The 23760-nt window shown below is 38.2% G+C and overlaps 2 protein-coding genes across 2 annotated transcripts in view; both read left to right on the top strand.

The window, feature by feature from the left end:
- The window catches only part of LOC141435903 (hemicentin-1-like), a 48384-nt gene extending 34799 nt beyond the window's left edge, over window positions 1-13585 (top strand). The window contains exons 31-42 of the mRNA XM_074098741.1: window positions 368-552; window positions 1414-1635; window positions 2431-2593; window positions 3664-3777; window positions 6061-6155; window positions 7025-7147; window positions 8097-8201; window positions 8519-8594; window positions 9355-9432; window positions 11473-11601; window positions 12658-12783; window positions 13176-13585. Of these exons, the coding sequence (XP_073954842.1) occupies window positions 368-552; window positions 1414-1635; window positions 2431-2593; window positions 3664-3777; window positions 6061-6155; window positions 7025-7147; window positions 8097-8201; window positions 8519-8594; window positions 9355-9432; window positions 11473-11601; window positions 12658-12783; window positions 13176-13270 (1511 nt within the window). The 3' untranslated portion in view covers window positions 13271-13585. The remainder of the gene's footprint in view (window positions 1-367; window positions 553-1413; window positions 1636-2430; window positions 2594-3663; window positions 3778-6060; window positions 6156-7024; window positions 7148-8096; window positions 8202-8518; window positions 8595-9354; window positions 9433-11472; window positions 11602-12657; window positions 12784-13175) is intronic.
- Window positions 13586-13741: 156 nt separating this feature from the next.
- Window positions 13742-23185, top strand: LOC141435683 (luciferin 4-monooxygenase-like). The gene has a single exon (XM_074098427.1). It carries the CDS (start codon window positions 20561-20563, stop codon window positions 22199-22201), a length of 1641 nt encoding a protein of 546 aa, XP_073954528.1. The 5' UTR covers window positions 13742-20560; the 3' UTR covers window positions 22202-23185.
- The last annotated feature ends 575 nt before the right edge of the window (window positions 23186-23760 follow it).

Here is a 23760-nt window from a genome sequence, read left to right as displayed (position 1 = left end):
TACACTGAATTTTGACGATTTCTGGCGACATGGGATTAGAAGAGAAAATGACCATTGTTTAGAATAGTTCTTCTATTGAAACAAACTTTAACGGCCATTACAGAGCAAGACAGAAAGTGTCTTCTTTCCTTTTCCTACAGGAACTTAACAACGTTGCTACTGTTAAATAAATTAAACCTATCTGTACCAATTTTACACTGCTAAGCTAACTGCAACAATTTACATAATTGTGAACTTACTTACTTTTACTTATTACTTACCTACTTACTTGATTTTAGTGTACCATTTTTAACTTAACTACTCGGCTGATTTCGATGCAGTTTTTTGCAAGACCAGCTTCAGCTTTTCGTTTTTTTTTTTATTTCAGTCCCCCCACCTATTCCGAAGGAAGTGTCACATTCGATTAATACTCGTGTGGGCAGACCGATGACTTTGGAATGTCCTATTGAAGGCATTCCGCCGCCGAACGTGATGTGGATCAGACATCCGTACTCTGACGTCGCTAACACGACCCGACTGACTCTTTCCGAGGACAATGCCACGTTGGTAAGTATGAATAGTCTAGGGCATAATTATCTATACCACCATAGCGCCAATCCATACTTATATTATAAATGCGAAAGTGTGTGTGTTTGTATGTTTGTTCGTCTTTCACGTCGAAACGGAGCGACGGATCGTCGTGATTTTTGGCATAGATATAGTTTATGGGCCAGAAAGTGACATAGGCTACTTTTTATCCCGGAAAACGCACAGTTCCCGAGGGAACAGCGCGCGATAACCGTATTTCATGCGAGCAAAAGCTAGTTATATACTTATACAGTGTAGTCCGTTTAGTACGACTTCGCATTTAACAGCCAACCGTTTATAGTATGGGCATGTTAGGTTTTAATATGAGCCACTATGAAAGTATGTACATCCGTTCGTTTAGTACGACGTCCGGTTAGTACGACGTAATATCACCGGTCCCTTGGCCGTCGTTATAACCGGATTCGACTGTAAATACATAATTATGGTTAGTGGTATGGTGTGTAATAGTGTGTATGGATATTTTCGACATCTTTGGTTACGTACATGGATGGTTCTGAGCTAACTTTCATTAAAATTGGTTATTTATTTATTTGTTTATATACATTAATGTCATGTTCATTTGCTTAATAATATAGATAGATGTTACATGATTCACCCGTTTTTAAAATATTGAACTCTGAAATTACAATATCGAGTATTTTCAAGCTTTCATCATCATCAGACGGAAGACGTCCAATGCTGAACAACCGCCTCTCCCTTAGAACGCCATAATGAACGACAACTAGCCACTTGGATCCACCGGTTGCCCGCAACTCTCACGATATCAGTCCATGTTACAGTTAATGAGGGTTTCTTGTTTATTTCCATTTTTTTCTCAGACAATACACAAAATCGGAAACTACAGACTCCGGCCTCTACTCTTGCGTTATGTCTAACAAAGTCGGCACCACGGAGGTTATGTTCGACGTGACTATCGAGAAGCCGCCATCCATTGCTGGCAATGTTGGCGCGAACAACACCGAGACGCGAGTGGTTCCATTGCGGAGGAGCGTTGTACTGAAATGCGAGGTGGATGGGCATCCGATGCCGAAAATTAGTTGGTTGAAGGTAAGCGATCATGGAATCACCTGGCGGTAATTTTACAAGCTTTTATTTATATCGTAAATACAAACTGAAACATAGATGCACCGACGACCGTAAAAGTAACAAAATTTGGAGTTGAAATAAAAAATACAAAAATGACGTAAAAGTGCCCATTGTGGCCTATTTACTGAATAATGATTTGAATTTGAATTTGAGTTGTTACATCTTTCAAACCTCACTCTTAGTGAACACCACAATATAGTAAGCAATACAGAAAGAAAGGTTTATAGAAAAAAACAATACAAAGAGAGCAACAGACGGGCTTGTCGCTTCAGAGCTTTTTACTCAATTTCCCTACTTTATACATCAACCGCACATCTAAAATGGTTTATGTGCAGTTTTGTCCCGTGTCTGCTTGTTAAATTGCTTCGAAATACTTAAAAGAAATTCCGCCCCCAATACATATTAAATATAATGACCCGGATAACTCACGTCTTAAATCGAGTTTAGCTCGACATGTTTCGGGCTAATCCGTAGCCCTTCGTCTTCGGAGCAACGCGACTCAGCGGCTGCTGCAACACGCCGCCGCTCTGCTCGCGCGACTACCCGACGAAACTGACACCGGCACACAACTACCCGCGTTTTCATCATCATTACAACTGTCAAATGTAGGGTAGCACACAACACTAACAACATCGCTCTGTAAAGGTACGTTCACACACACCGATGACGCAGCACGAGTATTTAACACCGTTTTCCAACTCGGAGGTACCGTCCAACCACTATCCGCCCCCAATACATTTAAAACTTGTATTTTAGGACACCCAAGCGGTGAGTTCTAATACCGGCAACGTCCAGAGGGTGCTCGGCAACAGTCTGCTCGCCATATGGCGGCTGGCATCTCGTGACGCGGGCCAGTACATCTGCGTCGCGGACAACGAAGCGGGCTCGCAGCACAGGCGATATAACGTCGTGGCACAAGGTACAGTACGATTACACTTAACAGATAATAATAGTAATAATAATAATAATTTTAATTTCATAAGGCTCTTACATAAGAATACCATATGAAATCAAAACATTAATAATATACGGGGCCCTGCTATTATAAATACAGTAAAATTGTTCCCTGGCCTTCATGCTGGGGTACCCTGTGATATGAAGGACAGTGGTTCGGAGCACGAGACACTGGTTAGCACTTTAGATCTAATCTGGCTTGCCTTCAATCAATTTTCAACTTTGAGGTCATACAAATAAAATAGTTTTTACATAATCTGTAAACGTGGGTAGCGGTATACTAAAAATGGCTTTATTTGTATGACGTCAAAGTTAGAAATTGACTGAAGGCACGCCCATCTGTCAAGTGTTAACTCGAATTAATCAAACTGTAAAATAGTGCTGGTGTCATTCTACTATTCTATTCTACATTGGCATAAAAATATGGAACCAGCTTCCTGGAGCGGTGCATAAAAAAATGAGCCTTCCTTCTGTTTCTAAAAAATCAATGCGTCTTCCTTGCCTACCAATATGTATATAACTAGTCCTTCAGTTAGATATTCATTAAATATCGGACACGTACCTATTTTTTTTGTCAATTAAGCAAAAAATAAGGAGACGTCTCGGACCCCCACTCCCGAACTTTGTCGCGCTTTTGGGGTAAAGCGGCTAACATTTGCACCAACCCGAAGGAAAGAACCCGTAGAATTGAAGATTGTGTATACCAACTCCAAAATAAACTATAGCTCATATTATCAATGACATACCTGTAACCTAAATCTGAATCCGTCCCTGGCGGTCTGTCGCCGGGCGCACGGTGTGCGAGTACATTTGATTTAACTTTAACATCAATATGTACCTATATTTAAGGCATGATTATTTGTTTAGTCTTATTAAGTAAAATGTAAAATTTCTTTTGAGAAAAATAAAATTCTTTAACCTGAACTCCGAGGCATTGAGATAGGAGTTGCGAAAAACTCACACTTGTTCACTGGGTTTCCTAACGAATATGTTCATTCCACGCCACTGGTATTTGGATAATACGTTTCCTTACAGTGCCAGGCAAGTGGTCATCTTGGTCCCAATGGAGCTACTGTAACGTGACCTGCGGGCTCGGGTACCAGGCCAGGTCTAGAAGCTGCCAATACACCGACGACTATATCACTATCGGTAAGATATCAATGTCTTCTTTAGATTTTTTTTTATTGTTTACTTTGAAAACACGTTTTATCTCTATGTACAGTCGAACCATTTATTTTGATTTCTGACCCACCGTAGAACTTTCTTAGAGTAAGTGTCGTAATCTTGTCGTAATAAATTCCCTTGTCAAGCAATGCAATGTCACTATAACTTTTTATACGATAAAGTTCCACAGTGGGTCACAATTCAGTTGGTTCGAGTGTACAGTCAACGACAAAGAAATCGATACAGTGGATTATTACCTTAGCATTAAGGTCGTGTATACATATGTTTGTAACTTTCGATTTGCTGAAACTTTACTCGCTAAATTGTAAATTTCCCAGTTGCCGGCTGTGTTAATGTTCGAATATTTAAGAAGTGTCTTATTTCAAGTCCAGAAAGTGAAGACAATGCAGATTGTCTATCTGTGGCATCGTAACTCACAAACGGATGTACCGATTTCGATGGGTTTTTGACATGAAAGCGAGTTTCTTTGCGGTGGTTCTTAGCTATGTTTCATTCAAATTGGTTCAGCCGTTTTTGATATATTGAATTTTGAAACGACATAGTCGAGGTTGTTTCAACTTTATCTAAGTTGGTGTCGGAGGAGAAGGGTAGGTGGGTAGTACAGATACAGTAAAGGATGGCTTCATCATCTAAAACCGTAAAGGGCGATATTCGGAGATTGAGCAAGACGACAAAGTTAATCAAATAAACACTTTTAATCAGTAAACACTATCAGTAGATACAAGGTAACGTGGACAGTTCCGAAGTCGGTCTATGCGTCCAGTCTCTAGCGCAGCCAGCAAGAGAATGGCCGCATGTTGCCCACCCGGCCCCGTCCTAGCGCGCTACGGCAGGTCAACCGATCCGGTGTGACGTCACGGAGGGATCGACCAATCATAATCAACCGCGCGCTGCGCTACCGTTGAATACCTGTACTCATGACCGTGCTGTGTCCGACCGTTAGATTATTGCAAATATCTCATCATAATATTTTTCATCTCTCCTGTTCGGAAAGTTTAATTTTCATGGGTGTAAAATTGCCGGGTGAAAAATTGCGTTTTCATCTATAGGGTGGAAAGTTTTTTTTTAATTTCTCAATTACGGAGTCGGAGATAATTGAGTTACGTCAATTACACTTTTTTTTCACGTTTCGGCATGGCCATCTAGATGCACGTCGTGACCAAGGAGCTTATATACAACACTGGAGTTTGAACGCCGAACATCCGTTTAAAACAAGAAATTTGATCTCTATTACGTCACGAACATATTCCATCACTTTCTTTAGTTAGGTTAAGAAAGAGATGGAATATATAAATAAGTAATAGAGGTCAAACTTCTTCGTTCGGCGTTCAACCTCCAGTTTTGTAGGTATATAAGCTCCTTGGTCGTGACCAACTCGTTTTTTTTTTTTATAGTCGGCCGTGGCAAGTTGTCGAAAAGGTACCGTTGGAGGTTGGATATAAGTAAATTCAATTTACTGAATACTGAAACGGAACCCTTATAGTTTTGCCATGTCTGTCTGCCTGTCTGTCTGTCTGTCCGTCCGCGGCGTTGCTCAGGGACTATCAATGCTAGAAAGCTGTATTTTTGTACGGATATATAAGTTAACTATGCCGACAAAATGGTACAATTAAAAATTCAAAAATATTTTTTTAGGATGTACCTCCCATAGACGTAAAGTGGGGGTGTTTTTTTTTTCTCATCCAACCCTATAGTGTGAGGTATCGTTGGATAGGTCTTTTAAAACCATTAGGGGGTTGCTAAAACGATTTTTCGATTCAGTGATCTGTTTGCGAAATATTCAACTTTAAAGTATAAATTTTCATTAAAATCGATCGTCCCCCCCCCCTCTAAAATCTAAACCGGTCAGTGGAAAAATTTGAAAAAATTCAGGATGGTAGTAAGTATATAAAACTTACAAAGAAAACTATAACGGCTAAGTTTACTTGAGAATTATTAGTAGTTTAAAAGTAAATAGCAGCCTAAGGTATAAAATATACCTAAACTTGGAATATTCCGTATAAAATACGAAATCCTTAGTAAAATATTACTTATTTTTTTCGTTATGGCTACGGAACCCTATTTTGGGCGTGTCCGACACACTCTTGGCTGGTTTTTTTGTACTATTTTACTTTCCTCACAGTCGAAATGAAAAGTAGAGTTTCAAACTCGGGTGAAATTACCCATTTCCCCTCGAACTATTGGAAATATCTCAGGTGAATTGGGTCACTTTCCACCCTTGGTTATCAATCTACTATTGATTTACAGATGAGAAGAGCAAATCGGAGAAAGTTGTTTTGGATCAGTCAGCGTGTAAAGGACCTGGTAGCGAACGAAGAAAATGTCACATGCCACCTTGCGAGGTCAGATTAACAATCATCATCTCAGCCGTAGGACGTCCACTGTTGGACATAGGCCTCCCCCATAGACCTACAGTTGCTTCGGTCGGATGAAATCGGTCTGCATCCGCCGTGAACCTGCGTTTTACACGATTAATCAGTAATCAATCATTTATTTGCCAAGTTTCTTGCGGCGCATTCTTCTTGGCAATGATGGTCTTCCGAAAGCGCTGGTAGTTTAAAAAAATGACGTTGTAAAAGTGCCCATTGCGTGAGAATTGAATTATTTACATGGTTTACAGAAGTTGAGTTTATGGATTTACATGTTTTGTAGGCAAAAGACATGCAAATATAAAACTAGTGTTGTGTATCGCATGCACAAGTTGCTTTTAATAATATTATCATTCTTATACAATGCCATTGAAATATTCTTGAATTGAATAATAGGCTTTAGTTGTCAAAAATGTATACAATTCATGTTTAAATTCTGTAATACAGTTCACAACAAGAACAAACATCAACAATAAGGAGAAATATTATTTTGTCTATATATATATAATTCAAAGTCCTGACTGACTGACTGATATATCAACGCACAGCCCAAACCGCTGAAGAGCCTTCAAGAAAGAGTGGAGCCCCCCCCCCTCCCCCGCCCAAACTATTTTGCAAATAAAATGAGGGCCATGTGAGATTTTGATATTTTACTGATTGCTGAATTAAACTAACAAATATATAGATGAAAACTAAGTAGTTGTTTACTAGAGTATACTCGTCGGAATTAGAAAAAAAACCGAAGTCTCTATTGCGGAGGCCCTCTTTTGTGGAGGCGTCGGTTGCCCTCCCCTAAATCCGGCCCTGGCGCAGTCGGTAGAATTAACTAATTGATTGTGCAGGATGAAACAGCTCAATGGTCGGGCTGGGGCAAGTGGTCGGTTTGTTCGTCATCGTGCGGCGCGGGCACGCAGGCGCGCACGCGCCGCTGCCGCCGCGGCCGCTGCCTCGGAGACAACGTGCAGGTGACTACCATCATCATCATCTGGGCCTATACCTACGTCCCATTGTCCACACAGACCTCTCAGAATCAAAGGCTTTCAAAAGCGGGTCTATAATAATTCGCATAAAATCAATGTTCCTAAGTGAAATTGGCATAGCGTTATTTCGCATGACTGAATACGCTTCATTTAAATGCGCATAATATGGATTGTCATAAGTTTAATAAGCATAACATGACTTTGCATAAGTATTAAACAGTATAATTATAAAACGATTATTTTTATTGTCCATATTGTTTTATTTACTTAATTAGATCTGAGAAGTGAACTACTATGAGAAAATATCTATTATTGGGCTTTTATAATAAAATACCTAACTGAAGGCTAAGCCTTAGCCTGAGTCGGTTTTACCCTGACCAGACAATTCACTCGCTTGGTAAATTTATATTAATTCATTTTCTAGCAGTTAAAGTTATAGTTAATAATGTTATGCATATTTCAATTATGGTGATTCATTATTAACTAAATTAGCGTTATGTTTTTTTATAATTATGCAAGTTCGATGTTATGCACAATTAATGTTATGCGAAAAAAGGGGCACCCTTCAAAAACAAACATGAGAATGTGCGTCGGAGCTACACGGTCTTATTCCATCAGCCCCTTTCTTACACAAGTCGACCAGAAGTAGGCGCGGTCTTCAGGTGTGTGCAGGTTTCCTCGCTATGTTTTTTCTTTCATCGAAAAGGTCATGGTAAACAAATATAATTTGGCATGTCCAAAAATTCAGAGGTAAGAGGCAGTTTGAATCCCAAATCCTCCTATAAGAGAGGCTTTAGTTAGGTTGATCAAACCACTGTGGTGTCATTATTTTTGTCTCCGGATTTGATCCGAAACATTTATCGAATCTTGTAAGGAGATGGGACTAAAGAATGATGAATGAGATTTCGGTGACTCTACTTTTCTTATTCTACAGATACGAAGATGTCCGGATCTACCTAAGTGCGAGTGGGAGAGCGAACTATCAGGAAACCAGACGCGTAGCAGAAGCAGTACTGAAGACGAAATCGACACCGAAAATGTTGGTAACCAAGTCTTTGTGTTTTAAAAATTAAATGAGGTATTGAGAAAATAAGTACACGTTCATCAAAACCTACAGTTCTTAACTGTAGGTTTTGATGAGGATAGACTCTGATAAGGCTTAAACCCAATTTACACGATAAATCTAATTGATTTCGAACTAGCTTTTGCTCGCGACTGTCTGCAAAGAATTCGTTTATCACTATCCCGTGGCAACTAGGCAATTTCCCGGGATAAAAACTATTCTACGTCCTTCTGAGGGCAATATAAATGGTAAGACTTAATGCTTAGTGTTAAATATATTCATGTTTTTTATAGGATTTTTACACACCGGAAGCAACTTTCGAGTTTCAACCGGAAGTCGTCGACGCTGAAGAAAATTTAGCAAACGCTGGTAATTATATTTTTTAACTAGAAACAGGTTTAGGTTTTGATGAAATGACTGATTTTTCAAGGAAATGATAAAATGAATTACGCATTTTAACATCCTGCGTGATTTGATCCTTAGAGATTTGGTCGAATTTCTGATTTAGCCATTTCGCACAAATTAGCACAAAACTTTAGGTACACTACCTTTCGGCCTGGAGATGCGATAGTGGAAGCTACTCGTATGTGGGGCTCAGTCACTTAAGGGTTCCACCCACTAAAAAACATTGGTGTTATCCGCTCTGTCTTTGTGGAAGCGCCATCACGGACTTTCAACCATAACTCCCCGATTTACTTACTGCAGTTCTATACATCACACACACACACATACACACACACACATACATCACGCCTGTATTCCCAAATGGGGAAGGCAGAGCACACGAAACGTTACCTACCGCTTCGGAGCCACTTTTAGCAATTTTAGGTTTTAAGTTTGACAAAAACGGTACAACAGTGACAGGTTGCTAGCCTGTCGCCTACGGTATACCTTAACCTATATACTCAGTCGCCTCTTACGACATCCACGGAAGAAATGGTGAGGTGTAATTCTAACCCGACACCACACGGGGATTTACTAACTGCAGTTCTATACCTCAATTGGCAAAAACCCTTATACGATCAATTCGTTGCCCGTCTGTCTGACGTTAAAACTGAAAATCAAACGTTTCTCGACATGATTCACTTGTATTAGTTTGTCTTTCTTTATGGAATCATTTGTTTGGCAGGACCTCAGCTGTCGGTGTATGATGTGAAAGTGTCATCCAATCCTGGGCAGGGCTACTTGCTAATGACGGAGTGCGATGGTATTGCATAATGGGATACAACACATGCAGTGGTGTATCGAAAACTGGTATGCAAAATCCTTCAGGGTCCTTGGGATAAACTAAACAATAATGATAAATCACAAGAATAATTTATAGGTATACTAATACAAAGTTTCGTAAGTAGTTAAACTATCAAGAAACACACCGAAATTGCAAAATATTTCAGTTTTTCCTTGATTTTTAAACTAAACAATAATTGTATTCTAATTTGAGCCTCTTTTTCTATTAGAAGTGCCTTAGAGTTTTGATGATCGGTCAGTCAGTAGTCAGTCAGTGTGTGACAAAATTTAGAAACTTTGACTACTTATAATTCTTCAACTACTGGTCAGATTATACATTGTATACATTCAGGTTGGCCCCGCAATTGACGTTACAATTTAAAAAGAAATGTCTCGTCTTAAGACCTATTAAAACACCCATATGCTACGCATGTTCAGTGGTTTTTAACCCTTTTTCAGACATAGTACATTCACCTGCATTAATATCTGGCACAGCGGAGCGTGCAAAAAATATCTAACACGTCCTACCGGCCTTGGAAAGAGCCGTATCTGATATTTATGCACACTTTGCTATGTCAGCTATGGGAGTTAGTGATTGTATGTTTCATCGACGGGTGACACTATTTACCGGCACGGACAATACCGACATGGAAATACCGACCCGATATTTCGTGTACACGCCCATACAAACTGGTGTCAAACTGACAAGAGTTTCTATGGGCGTGTCACATAATATCATGTCGGTATTTCCATGTCGGTATTGTACGTCCGGGAAATAGTGTCACCCTCATTGACTACATGAACAATTTAGAAAAACTCCGAGGTACGAGCCAAGATTTGGACCCACGCTCCTCTGCTTGAGATTGAGAGGCCATGGGTTAAACCATTAGACCACCCGGCTTCAAGTTAGGCCACGTTTCCACCAGAGATGTGCGAGGAGTGTGTTTGTCATGATCATGAACCAATAAAAGTTCGCTTCATTTAACTATCCTCGCTCAACGTAGCTTTAGTGGAAGCAGAGCGAGGTTTTTGTATATAATGTCGGCGGCCGATCGTAAAAGCCGCCAGATCACGAAATGCCTAAAATTTGACCAGGCATATCACGATGTGCCTGAGAAACAATACGGCAGATCGATTAAAGCAACGCATTCGTCGATATTCCTAGCTCTATACCGGGCACATCGTGATATGCCACATAATTTTAGTTATAATCCTTTTTAGATTGTATTTAGCACATTTACAATTTAAGGAAACTGTAGGTCTTATGTTAATCATAAGTATTTCTGTACAAATTCTTATATACGACCGTTTGTTTCTCTTCTCAATAAATAAATAAAAAAAAATTGGTACGACGAGCGAAGCGAAGAGTGGTTAGTGTGGATTGTGACCACAACGCACGAGCCGAACGAGCGAAGCGAGCGCGCCGCGGGATGGCGGCGTTTCGGCCTAGAATTTCATGATCTGCCAAACTGAAATCATGAAATGGCGGCGTTTCATGATATGCCTAGGAATTTCATGATCTGCCTAAACGTCACAAGGCAAATCGTTAAACAGTGAGTTTTTAACGATATGGCGGATGTCCCTTAGCCAATTTATGAAATGGCGCCATTTCACGATACGCCTAGGAATTTCGTGATCTGACGGATTTTACGATCGGTCGCCGACATATAAAAACGAGGGAAGGATGTGTGCGAGAAAGTGTTTCGAGGAATGTGTTGCGAAGTAATCACGCCTCATCGCACCCCGGTCGCTTATTTGAAAAGAGCCCGCTACACATCCTCGCACCGCCCAGTCATCTCTGATGGAAACATCAGCCAAATATATGGTCTACCACCCTAAAGTTGATAACCGTTTGCATGTCACAAAACAATAATGCCAATAGACGTGTCTGTCAGCTTAAAAGTTCGACTTTAGCGACATATTCATTTGATAGGAACTTGCTTAAAAATTGATAGACTATTTGGCTGATGGTACCGCTTAGCTACCTCGTACTCTATCTCAGTCACTCGCATGATTGCAGACATAGACGAGTGCGCGATAACGAACAACCAGTGCCACTCGACGCAGGCGTGCGTCAACACGGCGGGGGGGTACCGCTGCGGCTGCGCGCGTGGCTTCTACGCGCTGGGCGCCGGGCAACGCTGTCTCGGTAACAATAACAACCTTACAACTAAAGGCTGGTTCACATCTATTAAGTTATTATGTAGTTAACTACATTTTAACTCTATTTTAAGCGACTTAGCTTTAAGTAAGCGTTTACACAGTCTCATCAGCTAAGTTCTTTAGTTTGCCCGAGATGGACGACTAACAGCGCATTCAAGTCACTAATTAAGCAATTAAATTCGTATTAAGTGAGGTTTTAGGTAAATAGTCAGGGATTTTCCATAAACAATCGCGCTTTATAATATTCTTCAATAAACTTCACTGTAGTGTCTTCTGACCACTTCGACATTTTCAAAAAAGATCTTGTTCTTCTCTCTCACGCCCACCCGCTTAACCGAAAAATAAAAATTTACTTAGTCACTTGCACGCTTAATTGTAACTTATTAATATTAATTGTTTACACGCTTTAAGTCTCTTCAATCTAAGTTAAATAAGTTAAAAAATAGTTAACTACTTGATAACTTAATACGTGTGAACCAGCATTAAAGTACGATTCACAAGGAGCGGACCGGGCCGGGCGGCGTCCTAGCGCACTTTATAAGATGTCAAAGGAATTTAGAACGTCTGCGCAGTACTAACATCACATATTTGAATAGAATTTGTACAAATTGTGGCCGGTCGGCTCCTCGCGCATTCCGACATCTGCGTTCGGCTGCGTGGGTGGAGAGCGAGACAGCCGGTGAAATTACTGGCAGTTGAGGTATCCCATCTTAGGCCTCTAGGTTGGCAACGCATCTGCAATACCAGGGGTATTGCAGATATTTATGGGCGGTGGTGATCTCTTACCATCAAGAGACCCACTTGCTCGTTTGCCAACCAGTCGAACAAGAAAAAAATAGATATTTTGACGATTTTAAAAGCAATATTACACACATTTACATTGTATTTTATTATCTTGTGCTGCTAATTATTCAATAAATCATTATTATTATTAAGTATTATTATAAGGTTGAATTTCCAAATTTAAGCATTGCCTGTGGTCGGTAAATCGCCTCTACCTTTTTAAGCGTTAAGTAGGTATCTCATAAACTTAATGTTTTAGATATAAACGAGTGCGCGCAAGGCGTGGACGGGTGCCAGTACGCGTGCGTGAACGTGGCCGGCGGGCACGTGTGCGCGTGTCCGCGCCATCTGCGTCTGCACAGCGACCGCCGCCGCTGCGTCGCCGGTGCTTCTGAACGACTACATAGCTTAGCATGAGTGGAAACGGTCACATAGTTTTGTAGCGTAGCTTTCACATCCTTGCAGCGTAGCTGCATAGCACCTCTCCGGTGGAAAGGCACCCTGAATCGCGTAGACCTGGGCCCTGTTTCTCAAATTCCACGTGAATGGAGTCCCGGGCAATAGCTAGTTAATAATATAATGATTGATGTCTTCGATATTTTGATTAGAATTAAGTTTGGACCGTACACTAAAAAAAATATTTTATTAAATTACTTAAAGAGCCTATTTTCCTTCTGTCCATTCCTACAGACTGAATGTATGTTTTACTTATCAGCTTACCTATTAAGCTTATCTTAATTTTAAATAATATTTCTAAAATAATCTTTACTTTTTCAGCATCTTCATATCTCTTGCCGTATCAAGAATTTGACAATGAATTTCTAAGCGCCATGGTGGAATTTCCAGCTAAATACAAGAACACGAGGAATTGAAACAAAATGTGTTTTAACACATTTATTTATAATCGCATTCAATACTGTCTATCGCACAATATACTGTAATTCAATCAAATAATAACTAGAATAAAATATTTAAAAAGGTTCAATCAAAGTCAAAGTCAAAATATCTTTATTCAATTTAGTCTATAACTAGCATTTATGAATGTCAAAAAATCTACCACCGGTTCGGAAAAACCTCTGTTGAGAAGAATGAAACAAAATCTAATTTTGTTTTTGTTCTAGAAGTTATTTTATTATTTGATACATTCAAATTATTAAGTTGAATCAATAAATTTAACTAAGCATGTTTTTCATTTTGTGCATTTTAATTTAGATTACCTAAGTAGAGTATAATAAATTTCCCCCTCCAATTCCAATTCCTCCAATTCACGCAATACAACATTTTTTTTATTTCGTGATTAATCATCATTTAAGTATTTTAAGTCCGCCTATCTTGATTAGATGCTTGAACAATGTGAACTTTAAAGATAGCACGGAATTACGTACAACGAATTACGTAATCCCGGAATTAAGTCCAGAGCCAAATTTTATCACGGAATAAGGGACAAACTAAGGGACAAGCTACGAAGTAAAATAATATCCTACATTCATCTTAAAAGACATATCTCTAAAATAAAATAGTTACTACATCTAGAATCCTCGTATTTTTTTTTAATCCTCAGTCAAAGTAGGAAACGTCTTAATATGCCGTAATTTGGTACCTTTTTTTTACCTTAACAGCTTGGTTCTTTAAATCACCGTAGGCCAAAAGATCCGTCCAGTCTCTAGCGCAGCCGGCAAGAGAATTGGCATTGTTCATATTTTAACAATGTACCCTGATTCGAAAACCATTTCGAGGGATAGGGTTTTTGAACACTTTCATCCTATTCTGATCCAAAAATACTTAAGGGTTACGAAAATATAATAGTTTAGGAACGTAAGTTTAACGGAACGGTATTCGGCGGGATGTGTGGTCGAGATGGGAGTGCCTCAAGGATCCATTCTTGCCCCATTCCTGTATCTTATTTATGTAAATGACTTATATTTTGAATAGTTATGTTTACTGACGACACGTCTTTACTGTTTAAGGTTAGTAGAAAAGACACCGACTTCAATTGAACCCAATGAAACCCTGTCCGTGATATCCGCATGGTTTGCTGCCAATAATTTGCTACTAAGTCCTAAGAAAATCAAATGAATCAATTAAATTCTCGTAGTTAAATTCATTTAACTCGAATTCTGTTTCTAATATAAAGTTAAATGGTCAAACTATTGAATTTGTAAAATCAACAGTATTTTTAGGAATATCGCTCGATTCTAAACTACAGTGGGGACCTCACGTCACGTCACAGCAATCGCAGGTAGATTGAGCTCTGCTGCTTTTGCAGTTTGGAAAATACGGCAGCTAACCGATGTGGCGACGGCACGGCTGGTGTATTTTGCTTACTTTAATAGCATTATTTCGTACGGCCTTATTTTATGGGATTCTGCTGCAGATATTGAGTCAATTTTTATCGTACAAAAGAGAGCAATTTATAATTTGAAGACGCGTGAATCTTTAAGAACTTTTTTTTTTTTTTCAAGGAAACGGGCATCCTAACCCTGCCGTCGCTTTATGTTTTTGAATTACTTAATCATGTACGAGTATGATGGGAAGAACATATGTGATTTTCCCACTAACGTCGATAAGCCAAAGGCTACTAGAAACACAGGGAAGCTTAAAGTTCTATCTTACAGACTGGCTAAAACCAAAAAGTCGTTTCTGGGAAATTGCATAGGTACGTTTGAATGATAAAATTCCAAAAATATTACAAATGAAACGGATACAAGTTCAGATCTATTGTCAAGAAGACATTAATATCTAAGGCGTATTATAAAGTTAATGATTATATCATGGACAGGGATATTTGGAAATAATTCCGATCCGCATTAGCGATCCCTTCGAATAGCGAACCTACTGTGTTAAAAATAAAGTTGTGTTAAATACTTGTGATGTATAGACATCATTTTTAATAATATTGTAAATCTGTTTAAAAAAAAATATACCTCGTTGAGTTTCTTGCTGGATTCTTCTCAACATAACAGAGGTTTTTCCGAACCGGTGTGGTAGTTTTTTTTTTGACATTCATTAGTGCTTGTTATAGCCTAAATTGAATAAAGATATTTTGACAATGAAGTAGTGACAACCTACGAAACTTCGAAACGTTTTTTATCTGCCTATCCTTCTCTAACATATAAGCAGCCTTCATAAATCAAAGTGAACCAAGTATATTGATTTCAGTTCCTATTTTAACCCCCGACGCAAAAAGAGGGGTGTTATAAGTTTGACCGCTGTGTGTGTCTGTCTGTTTGTGGCACCGTGTAGCTCTTAAACGGGTGGACCGATTTGCATGCGTCTTTTTTTATTTGAAAGCAGATTTTCTAGCAATGGTTGTTAGACATGCTTTATCAAAATCGGTTCAGCCGTTTTTGAGATATTTGACTTCGAAGTGACAAAGTCGGGGTTTTCCAACTTTTTTTTGGTTAGCTTATAGCGTGTTTTCTATGGTGGTTATTGTTCTGAGATTACAATTCTTTTTCCTAGACTTCATTGCGCATGATAGCCTTTAAATTTAAATATTTAAATAAGGAATGGTTGCCATGCCAACCTTAGGTTCATTATCACCACCACAGTATAAGAAAATTATCAATCCAAATAGGGGGAAGTCAGAAACTATGAGAGATAGCGAAATCTGTTCTTAGGAACTGTGGCTTCGATTTTAGATTTAATAAAAAACCGGCCAAGAGCGTGTCGGACACGCCCAAAATAGGGTTCCGTAGCCATTACGAAAAAATTAAGTAATATTTTTTTAAGGATTTCGTATTTTATATGGAATCTTCCAAGTTTAGGTATATTTAATACCTACCTTAGGTTGCTATTTACTCATAAACTACTAATAATTCTCAAGCAAACTTAGCCGTTATAGTTTTCCTTAAACGTTTGATATACTTACTACCATCCTGACTTTTTTCAAATTTTTCCACTCACCGGTTTAGATTTTAGAGGGGGGGGGGGACGCTCGATTTTAATGAAATTTTGCACTTTAAAGTTGAATCGCAAACAGATCACTGAATCGAAAAATTGTTTTAGCAACCCCCTAATAGTTTTAAAAGACCTATCCAACGATAGCCCACGCTATAGGGTTGGATGAGAAAAAAAAATCACCCCCACTTTACCTCTATGGGAGGTACCCTAAAAAAAAATTTTTTTTTATTTTTTAATTGTACCATTTTGTCTGCATAGTTTGCTTATATATCTGTGCAAAATTACAGCTTTCTAGCATTGATAGTCCCTGAGCAAAGCCGCGGACGGACAGACAGACATGGCGAAACTATAAGGGTTCCGTTTTTGCCATTTTAGCTCCGGAACCCTAAAATGGCATACAATTTGTTATGGCATTACAACATTGTTTACAGAGACTGACCGGGTTCGATTCCGGGTTATGTATGAGTTTTTTTTTTTATCTAAAATCGAAGCCATGGTTCCTAAGAACAGATTTTGCTATCTCTCATAGTTTCTCCCTACTGACCCATTTGGATTGTTAGATCATTCTGTACTGTGTATACTTGAAGGAATGCACTAATAAGCAGACTCCGTTATCAGTGGTGAAAATTCAATGAAAATGCTAGGGTTGGCACTGCAAATTAATGTTACATTATAATATTTTTAACGTGTATAATATGATATACATACCTATTTCATGAAAACAATATACATACTTATTTGTTTACCTTTGTCGTGTTCAGATTCAGTGACAATGCAATAATAAATAATTAAAGGCGATATGAAAAAAATAGTTTATTCACCTCAGCACCTCAAACAGGCAGGTTTTGCTATGAGAAATCAGTGAGCAAAATCGCATTTTGCTCACTCCGTGAGACAAAGTAACTTTTTAATTATTTTTTTAAATGCTGAGTACCGTGTTGGGTCTACTCACTGAATTCCAAATATTTGAACCAAACAGGATTTGAACTTTACTTTGATCTGTCATTTCACTTCAACACGAAAAAAGCAAGAGATAAGATCAAATGTGTTGATTACAATCTTAAATTAAATTTTTGGTATAAAAAATATATCGATACCTACCTAATAAATTACATGACAACGAAATATTTCCAAAATGTAAATTTTCCCGATCTTTTAATAAAATATTCAACCTCGTTGCACGAAAGCCGCTTCTCTTGTTTTTTTTTATAAAAGAATTCCATTTTTTTATGAAAGTACCTATACTGTGCAGCATAACTAAGAGCCCATGAACACAGAAGGTGCCCGTAGACCTTAGTCAGGCCGGCATAAATCAAACAACGTAGAATTTGGTATCACGAATATTGTTTATTAAACGTTTAAGCCGCACAAAAATAAAAAATCACAAACAAAAAAAATGGTTATAAAAAATAACCCAAAAAAATAAACACTAAACACAGTTAATAAAAAAAGACCGAAAGTTATGTAAAAAAATATCAACACATTGACAAAACACGCGTTGCGAGGCGGAACATTGATTGGCTAATAAGTATATCAGGTACAAGCAATTTAACAAATAAGTGCCAAACAAATATAGAGTCCAAAAAAAAGTCCGAAAACGGAAGCGCTGATGGTAAGCCTTGAATTTGAATTTACAATCTTAAAAACAGATTAAAGCCAGGAAAAGAAAACCCAAAAAACCAGCAAGAGCAACACACGATGCAGGCGACGTAGAACAATTCAAAAAATCATCAAAAAAAGTCTGTCTAAAAAGCTATGTCGACCTACCTTTGAGGGCCCTTACACGTTCCTACGGGTGTTAACTACGGGAAAACAAGCTACAAAACAAATTGCTCGGGTCATATCATTGGAAAATAAATAAAAAACCACATAAAAATGTTTACAGATTATTATTATATTTAAATCACGCAGAGTAAATAAATTTTAATACATCATCACACCGAAGGCGGGAACTCACGAAATGTCACAGCACGATCACGGACGAAAGAGTATCAGCGGGCACGAACGAAAAATTAAAGAAATATTATGATCGCAAAGCGACCAGCAATCCCCCCAGAAGAAACAAAAAAACATATGAGTTGAATTTCAATTATATTTAAAAGTTACTTACTTTTGTCGGGCGCCAAATTTATGCAGCATAACTAAGAGCCCATGAACACAGAAGGTGCCCGTAGACCTTAGTCAGGCCGGCATAAATCAAACAACGTAGAATTTGGTATCACGAATATTGTTTATTAAACGTTTAAGCCGCACAAAAAGAAAAAAATCACAAACACAAAAAAATGGTTATAAAAAATAACCCAAAGTTATATAAAAAATAAACACTAAACACAGTTTATATAAAAAAGACCGAAAGTTATGTAAAAAAATATCAACACATTGACAAAACACGCGTTGCGAGGCGGAACATTGATTGGCTAATAAGTATATCAGGTACAAGCAATTTAACAAATTAGTGCCAAGCAAATATAGAGTCCAAAAAAAGTCCGAAAAACGGAAGCGCTTATGGTAAGCCTTGAATTTGAATTTTGGGAGAACGGTAAGATGAGTAAAAAAATACGTAAGGCCCTCAAAACATTAGGAGCAAATGCACCCTTTACGATGAAAACTGCCTATAAAATCCTAGTTAAACCTAATTTCATGCATGAAAGTAGAAACTGGTTACCTGCCCTTAGGAAAAAACAGGGGTAAAGTAAGTTTGAGAAACTTAACGTATAAAGATAGGCACTGAACAGATTGCTTAATCTAACCGAAGTGTAAGGTTACAGGTTTCCCTCTTCTTGACCGCGACTCAACAGCCTGCGTGGTAATATTGCAGGGCTGTGGCTGGTAACCTCCGCAACCAAGCGTACGGTAAAAAGGTCCGGTAGATGATACCCGGTTCAGGCTGGCCGGGGTAACGGTCGGGCTGGAATGAATTTTAAAAATTAGCCCACAACAAAGCAAAAAGACCCTAAGCGTCAATGAAATAAACACTTACCCGATGGAAAATCGGCGATGCAGAAAAAGGTGCTCCTCAGCACGGGAAAGCAGGAAATTTGTCGTAAATAAGTGGTAAAAACGGTTGTGGCACAAACTAGCGGCACTTCTGTAACGTCTGGTTAACTGTTTATTTTAGTTAACTGGTTATAATTTTCTAAAAAAAATAGCACTTCAGGACAGAAAGCAGTGTTCCGCACTCAACAACCAATGTTCTAAGAATGACTCTAAAACAAAAACGCCAAAGGAACAGCCAAGACACAAATTTAAATTTCAAAATTCAAACCAAAAATCAACTACATAGTATTAAGACGTAAACAGCCAGCACAAAACCGGCCAGTGAAAACGAATGAAAATAACCAAAAAGTATGCAACACGCAACTCACATGCAGCGTTGTAATGCTGCAACTGCCTCTACAGTTGGAATAAATATTTGTTAAATTGAATGAATTTTTTTTTACAAATCTATTTATGTTTATGTAATATATAATTTAATTTGTAAATCTTAATAAAATTCATATTTGAAGGTTTAATAACATTTATAATAAATTATACGTTTATTGTTCAACCTTTTTAATGACCCCATGATGAGCCTTTTTGCAGTATTAAAAAATAAGTGTGACATTAGTACAAGATGTTCTTCAAATTACAATGCATGTTATGAGTATGAGATTTGTATTGTATCTACTGGACACTTTTTTATGGTTTTAAATGTGATTATTATATTTGTTTCTTAATAATCGGACTCTATTTAAAAAAAATGTGTTTGTTTTGTAAACAGGTAGGTATATGTGGTTTTATTCTTATGTTACATTTAAATTATGTTCTCGCTGCTGAGGTGAAAAATTGTATGTGTCACACGAGACCAAAGTTTTTTTGCATCTCGTGTGTTTGAATCCCTTGCTGCTCTTAGGATTCTAACCTAGAATCACTCGCTCACGCTCGCGATTCAATTATAGAATCCTTCGCTTACTCGGGATTCAAAATCAACACTCGCAACAAAAAACAACTTTGCTCGCTTGTTGCACAAATAACTATTTTTGCAGAAAAAATTTATATCAATATGTCGAATATACTTGAAATAAATAAATATTGTATGACAACCCTATGATTCGATTTCATTAAATTTTCAACACTGATAAGCGGGTCTGCTAATCAGGGTACCTATAAAAGGACTAAAATGCCGCATAATTTGTAATTACACTATTATGTAAGTAAAGATAATATATTCACTACATTACCGCTTTACGAAATTTCCTGCTTGAATATCCCAGACTAATATGGCTGAGACAATTATCGAAAATATTCCTGAACCTGTGTATAAAAATGGAATTTGGAAAGGGGCGAAAATTGACTGGTCAGAGGGGTACTTTCAATTCGGAGAACGGCTTCTTAGTCAATTCAAAAACTATCCAGATTTCGTGGGACAGATAGATGGTGCAACTGGAGAAGCAGAAACATACAAAAACATGGGAGAGAGGAGTATCAGGTGCGCAATATGGCTCCAGAAACAAGGCATTATCCAAGGAGATGTCGTTGGTCTGTGTACTAAGAATTATTTCGATAGTTGCATACCACTTGTCGCCTCTTTTTATCTCGGCACTGTAATTAATCTCTGGCGGTACATGAATGTGAATGAAGAAATGGTAATATACTACATCGAAACAACAAAACCAAAAATGCTATTTATTGACGAAGACAATGCAAAAACAGTACTCGACACAATTAGTAAAAAAAAATATTTCCTGCCGGTTGTCATTTTTGGAAAAAGAAAGAGCCAACTGTCCTTCAAAGACATTTTGGAAACTCCAAATAGTGATGAAGTTGATAAATTTGAATGTACAAAAGTCCAAGCTGAAGATCCGGCAGTGTTATTGTATACTTCGGGTTCGACAGATTTCCCGAAATCAGTCCTGCACTCTTATCGTTCAATCGCCAATATGATGAATTATTATTCAGATGACGGTAAGCCGTCAATTGTTCTCTCGTTTTCATCATTATGTTGTGTATCAGGAATGAGAACATTTTTGAGATCGATTATATTCAAAGCTACGATGATACTTTCTAATTATAAAAGGAGTGAAGTGGAAAATGCTTGTAAATTAATAGAAAAATACAAAGTCACTAGAATATCAATGACAGTATATGCAGTTAATTTCATGTGCATTACAAAAGAAGTATGGGAATACGATCTGTCGTCAGTTGAGCAAATAGCGTTCGGTGGCGGAGTCATCAAAAGTAATTCCATCGAAATAATCAGTCGTTTGTTTCCAAAAGCAGAAATTTTTATTCGATACGGTGGCACTGAATTTGGAACATTAATAACGGGGAAAATTAAGTCTAATAAAATGAATTCAAGTGGAAAAGTAATGTTCAATTGCGAAGTTAAAATCGTCGATCTAAGTACTCGAAAAATTGTCGGTCCGAATGAAAAAGGAGAGCTGCTGTGCCGGACCCCAAAGCTCATGACTTGTTACTTGAATAACCCAACGGCCACTGACGAAGTCATTGATTCGGAAGGATGGTACCATACTGGGGACTTGGGGTATTATGACAATGAAGGCGACTTCTTTATCGTCGACAGGATAACAGTTTTGTTAAAAATCCGCGGGTGTCATTACTCACCCGCTGTTATCGAGAGTGTTATACAAGAACATCCAGGAGTTGCAGAAGTGGCAGTAGTCGCGCAAGCCAGCTCGAGAAACTATGACCTTCCAATGGCATTCGTCACCAAAGTTCCCGGGGTGGAACTTTTGACGAGCGACATCCATGCAATTGTGGTAAAAAAACTACCCTCCGTGATGAGACTCCAAGGCGGAGTTTGTTTTTTGGAAAAAATGCCTTGTACATCTACTGGCAAAATTTGTATCAAAAGTCTTCGTCAGATGGCAAGGGATTTCGCAGAAAAAACCAACTATTAATCAAATATATTGCTGTGTGTAACCTGTAAAGGAGTAATAAATAAATATATACATACTAAAAATACTTCATAATTACTAACTAACTAAAAAAAAACACACTGTCACTAGTAAAGATACGGCAGAAAAGAAATCCCAAACGACTGACGGACGACCATGTTCAAGTTTAACTTGAATGACTATTTCTTAAAACTTTGGGACTTCGGAACGTTATGGTATTTTGTTACGACTGCCAATAGTCCAATGGTCTTCGTTTGGTTTCTGGCCGTTCTGTCTGTTTCCCAAAACATCCGTTCCAAAATAACAGTTTGGTTCTTTAAATCACCGTAGGCCAAAAGTCCCGTTTCTCATAGCATTTGTATGTCAAAGCACCCGGTTATCATAGCACCCCTATGCCAAAAGATCCATCTCTCATGACACCTGTATGCCCAAAAGACCCGTTTCTCATGGCATCCGTATGTCAAAACATTCGTCTCTCATGACACCCGTATGCCCAAAAGACCCGTTTCTCATAGCATCCTTATGTCAAAAGATCTGTCTCTCGTGACACCCGTATGCCCAAAAGACCCGTCTCTCATGGCATCCGTATGTCAAAACATTCGTCTCTCATGATACCCGTATGCCCAAAAGACCCGTTTCTCATAGCATCCTTATGTCAAAAGATCTGTCTCTCGTGACACCCGTATGCCCAAAAGACCCGTTTCTCATAGCATCCATATGTCAAAAGATCTGTCTCTCGTGACACCCGTATGCCCAAAAGACCCGTTTCTCATAGCATCCGTATGTCAAAAGATCCGTCTCTCGTGACACCTGTATGCCCAAAAGACACGTTTCTCCTAACATCCGTATGCCAAAAGATCCATCTCTTATATTCATATTTATTCATTCAAATTCATGCTCATTACATTATTAGATGGTTGTTTTACAAGATGGTAGGTACATGACACCCTGTAAGGGTATAGAATGTCAATCTATTAAAATATTTACTTACAATTATTTATGACACATTGGTATATATCTTATATAATTCATATTTAATGTCAATACAGTTTATGTTAAAATTTAATGTCAATTTCCTTATAATTAAATTATAAAAAAATACATTTCCTTATATTATTATTGTAATTATATTTATCGCTTTATGTGGTACATGAGATCTTGTCAATAAAATTCACCTCTCTTTAAGCCCTGTTAGGGCATTGCGATGACACCCGTACGTATGCCCAAAAGATCCGTTTCTTACGACATCCGTAAGGAAATCCTGATTTATCTTTATTGTAGTGACGGGAACGGATTTTTTTGGGAACGGGTGTTTTGGGAAATGGATATTAAGACAAACGTATCCTTTGAGAGAAGCACATTTCGGGAAACACATAAGTATAACGGGAACCGGATTATTTAGGAAAAGGTAGTGACGGGAACGGATGTTTTGGGAAACGGACAGATCAGAACAGCCCGAATTACGCAAATCTAGTGTATAGCAGGATAGCCTTTGAAAAATTGCCCACAAAGTTTTAAATTTGAAACTATATTCAAACGATGCCCTTTAAGGATATCTATAT

Source organism: Choristoneura fumiferana, chromosome 15 (genome assembly GCF_025370935.1).
Source record: "Choristoneura fumiferana chromosome 15, NRCan_CFum_1, whole genome shotgun sequence".
Lineage (NCBI taxonomy): Eukaryota > Metazoa > Arthropoda > Insecta > Lepidoptera > Tortricidae > Choristoneura > Choristoneura fumiferana.
The sequence above is the reverse complement of the archived record's forward strand: the minus strand, read 5'-3'. Positions and strand labels throughout refer to the sequence as shown.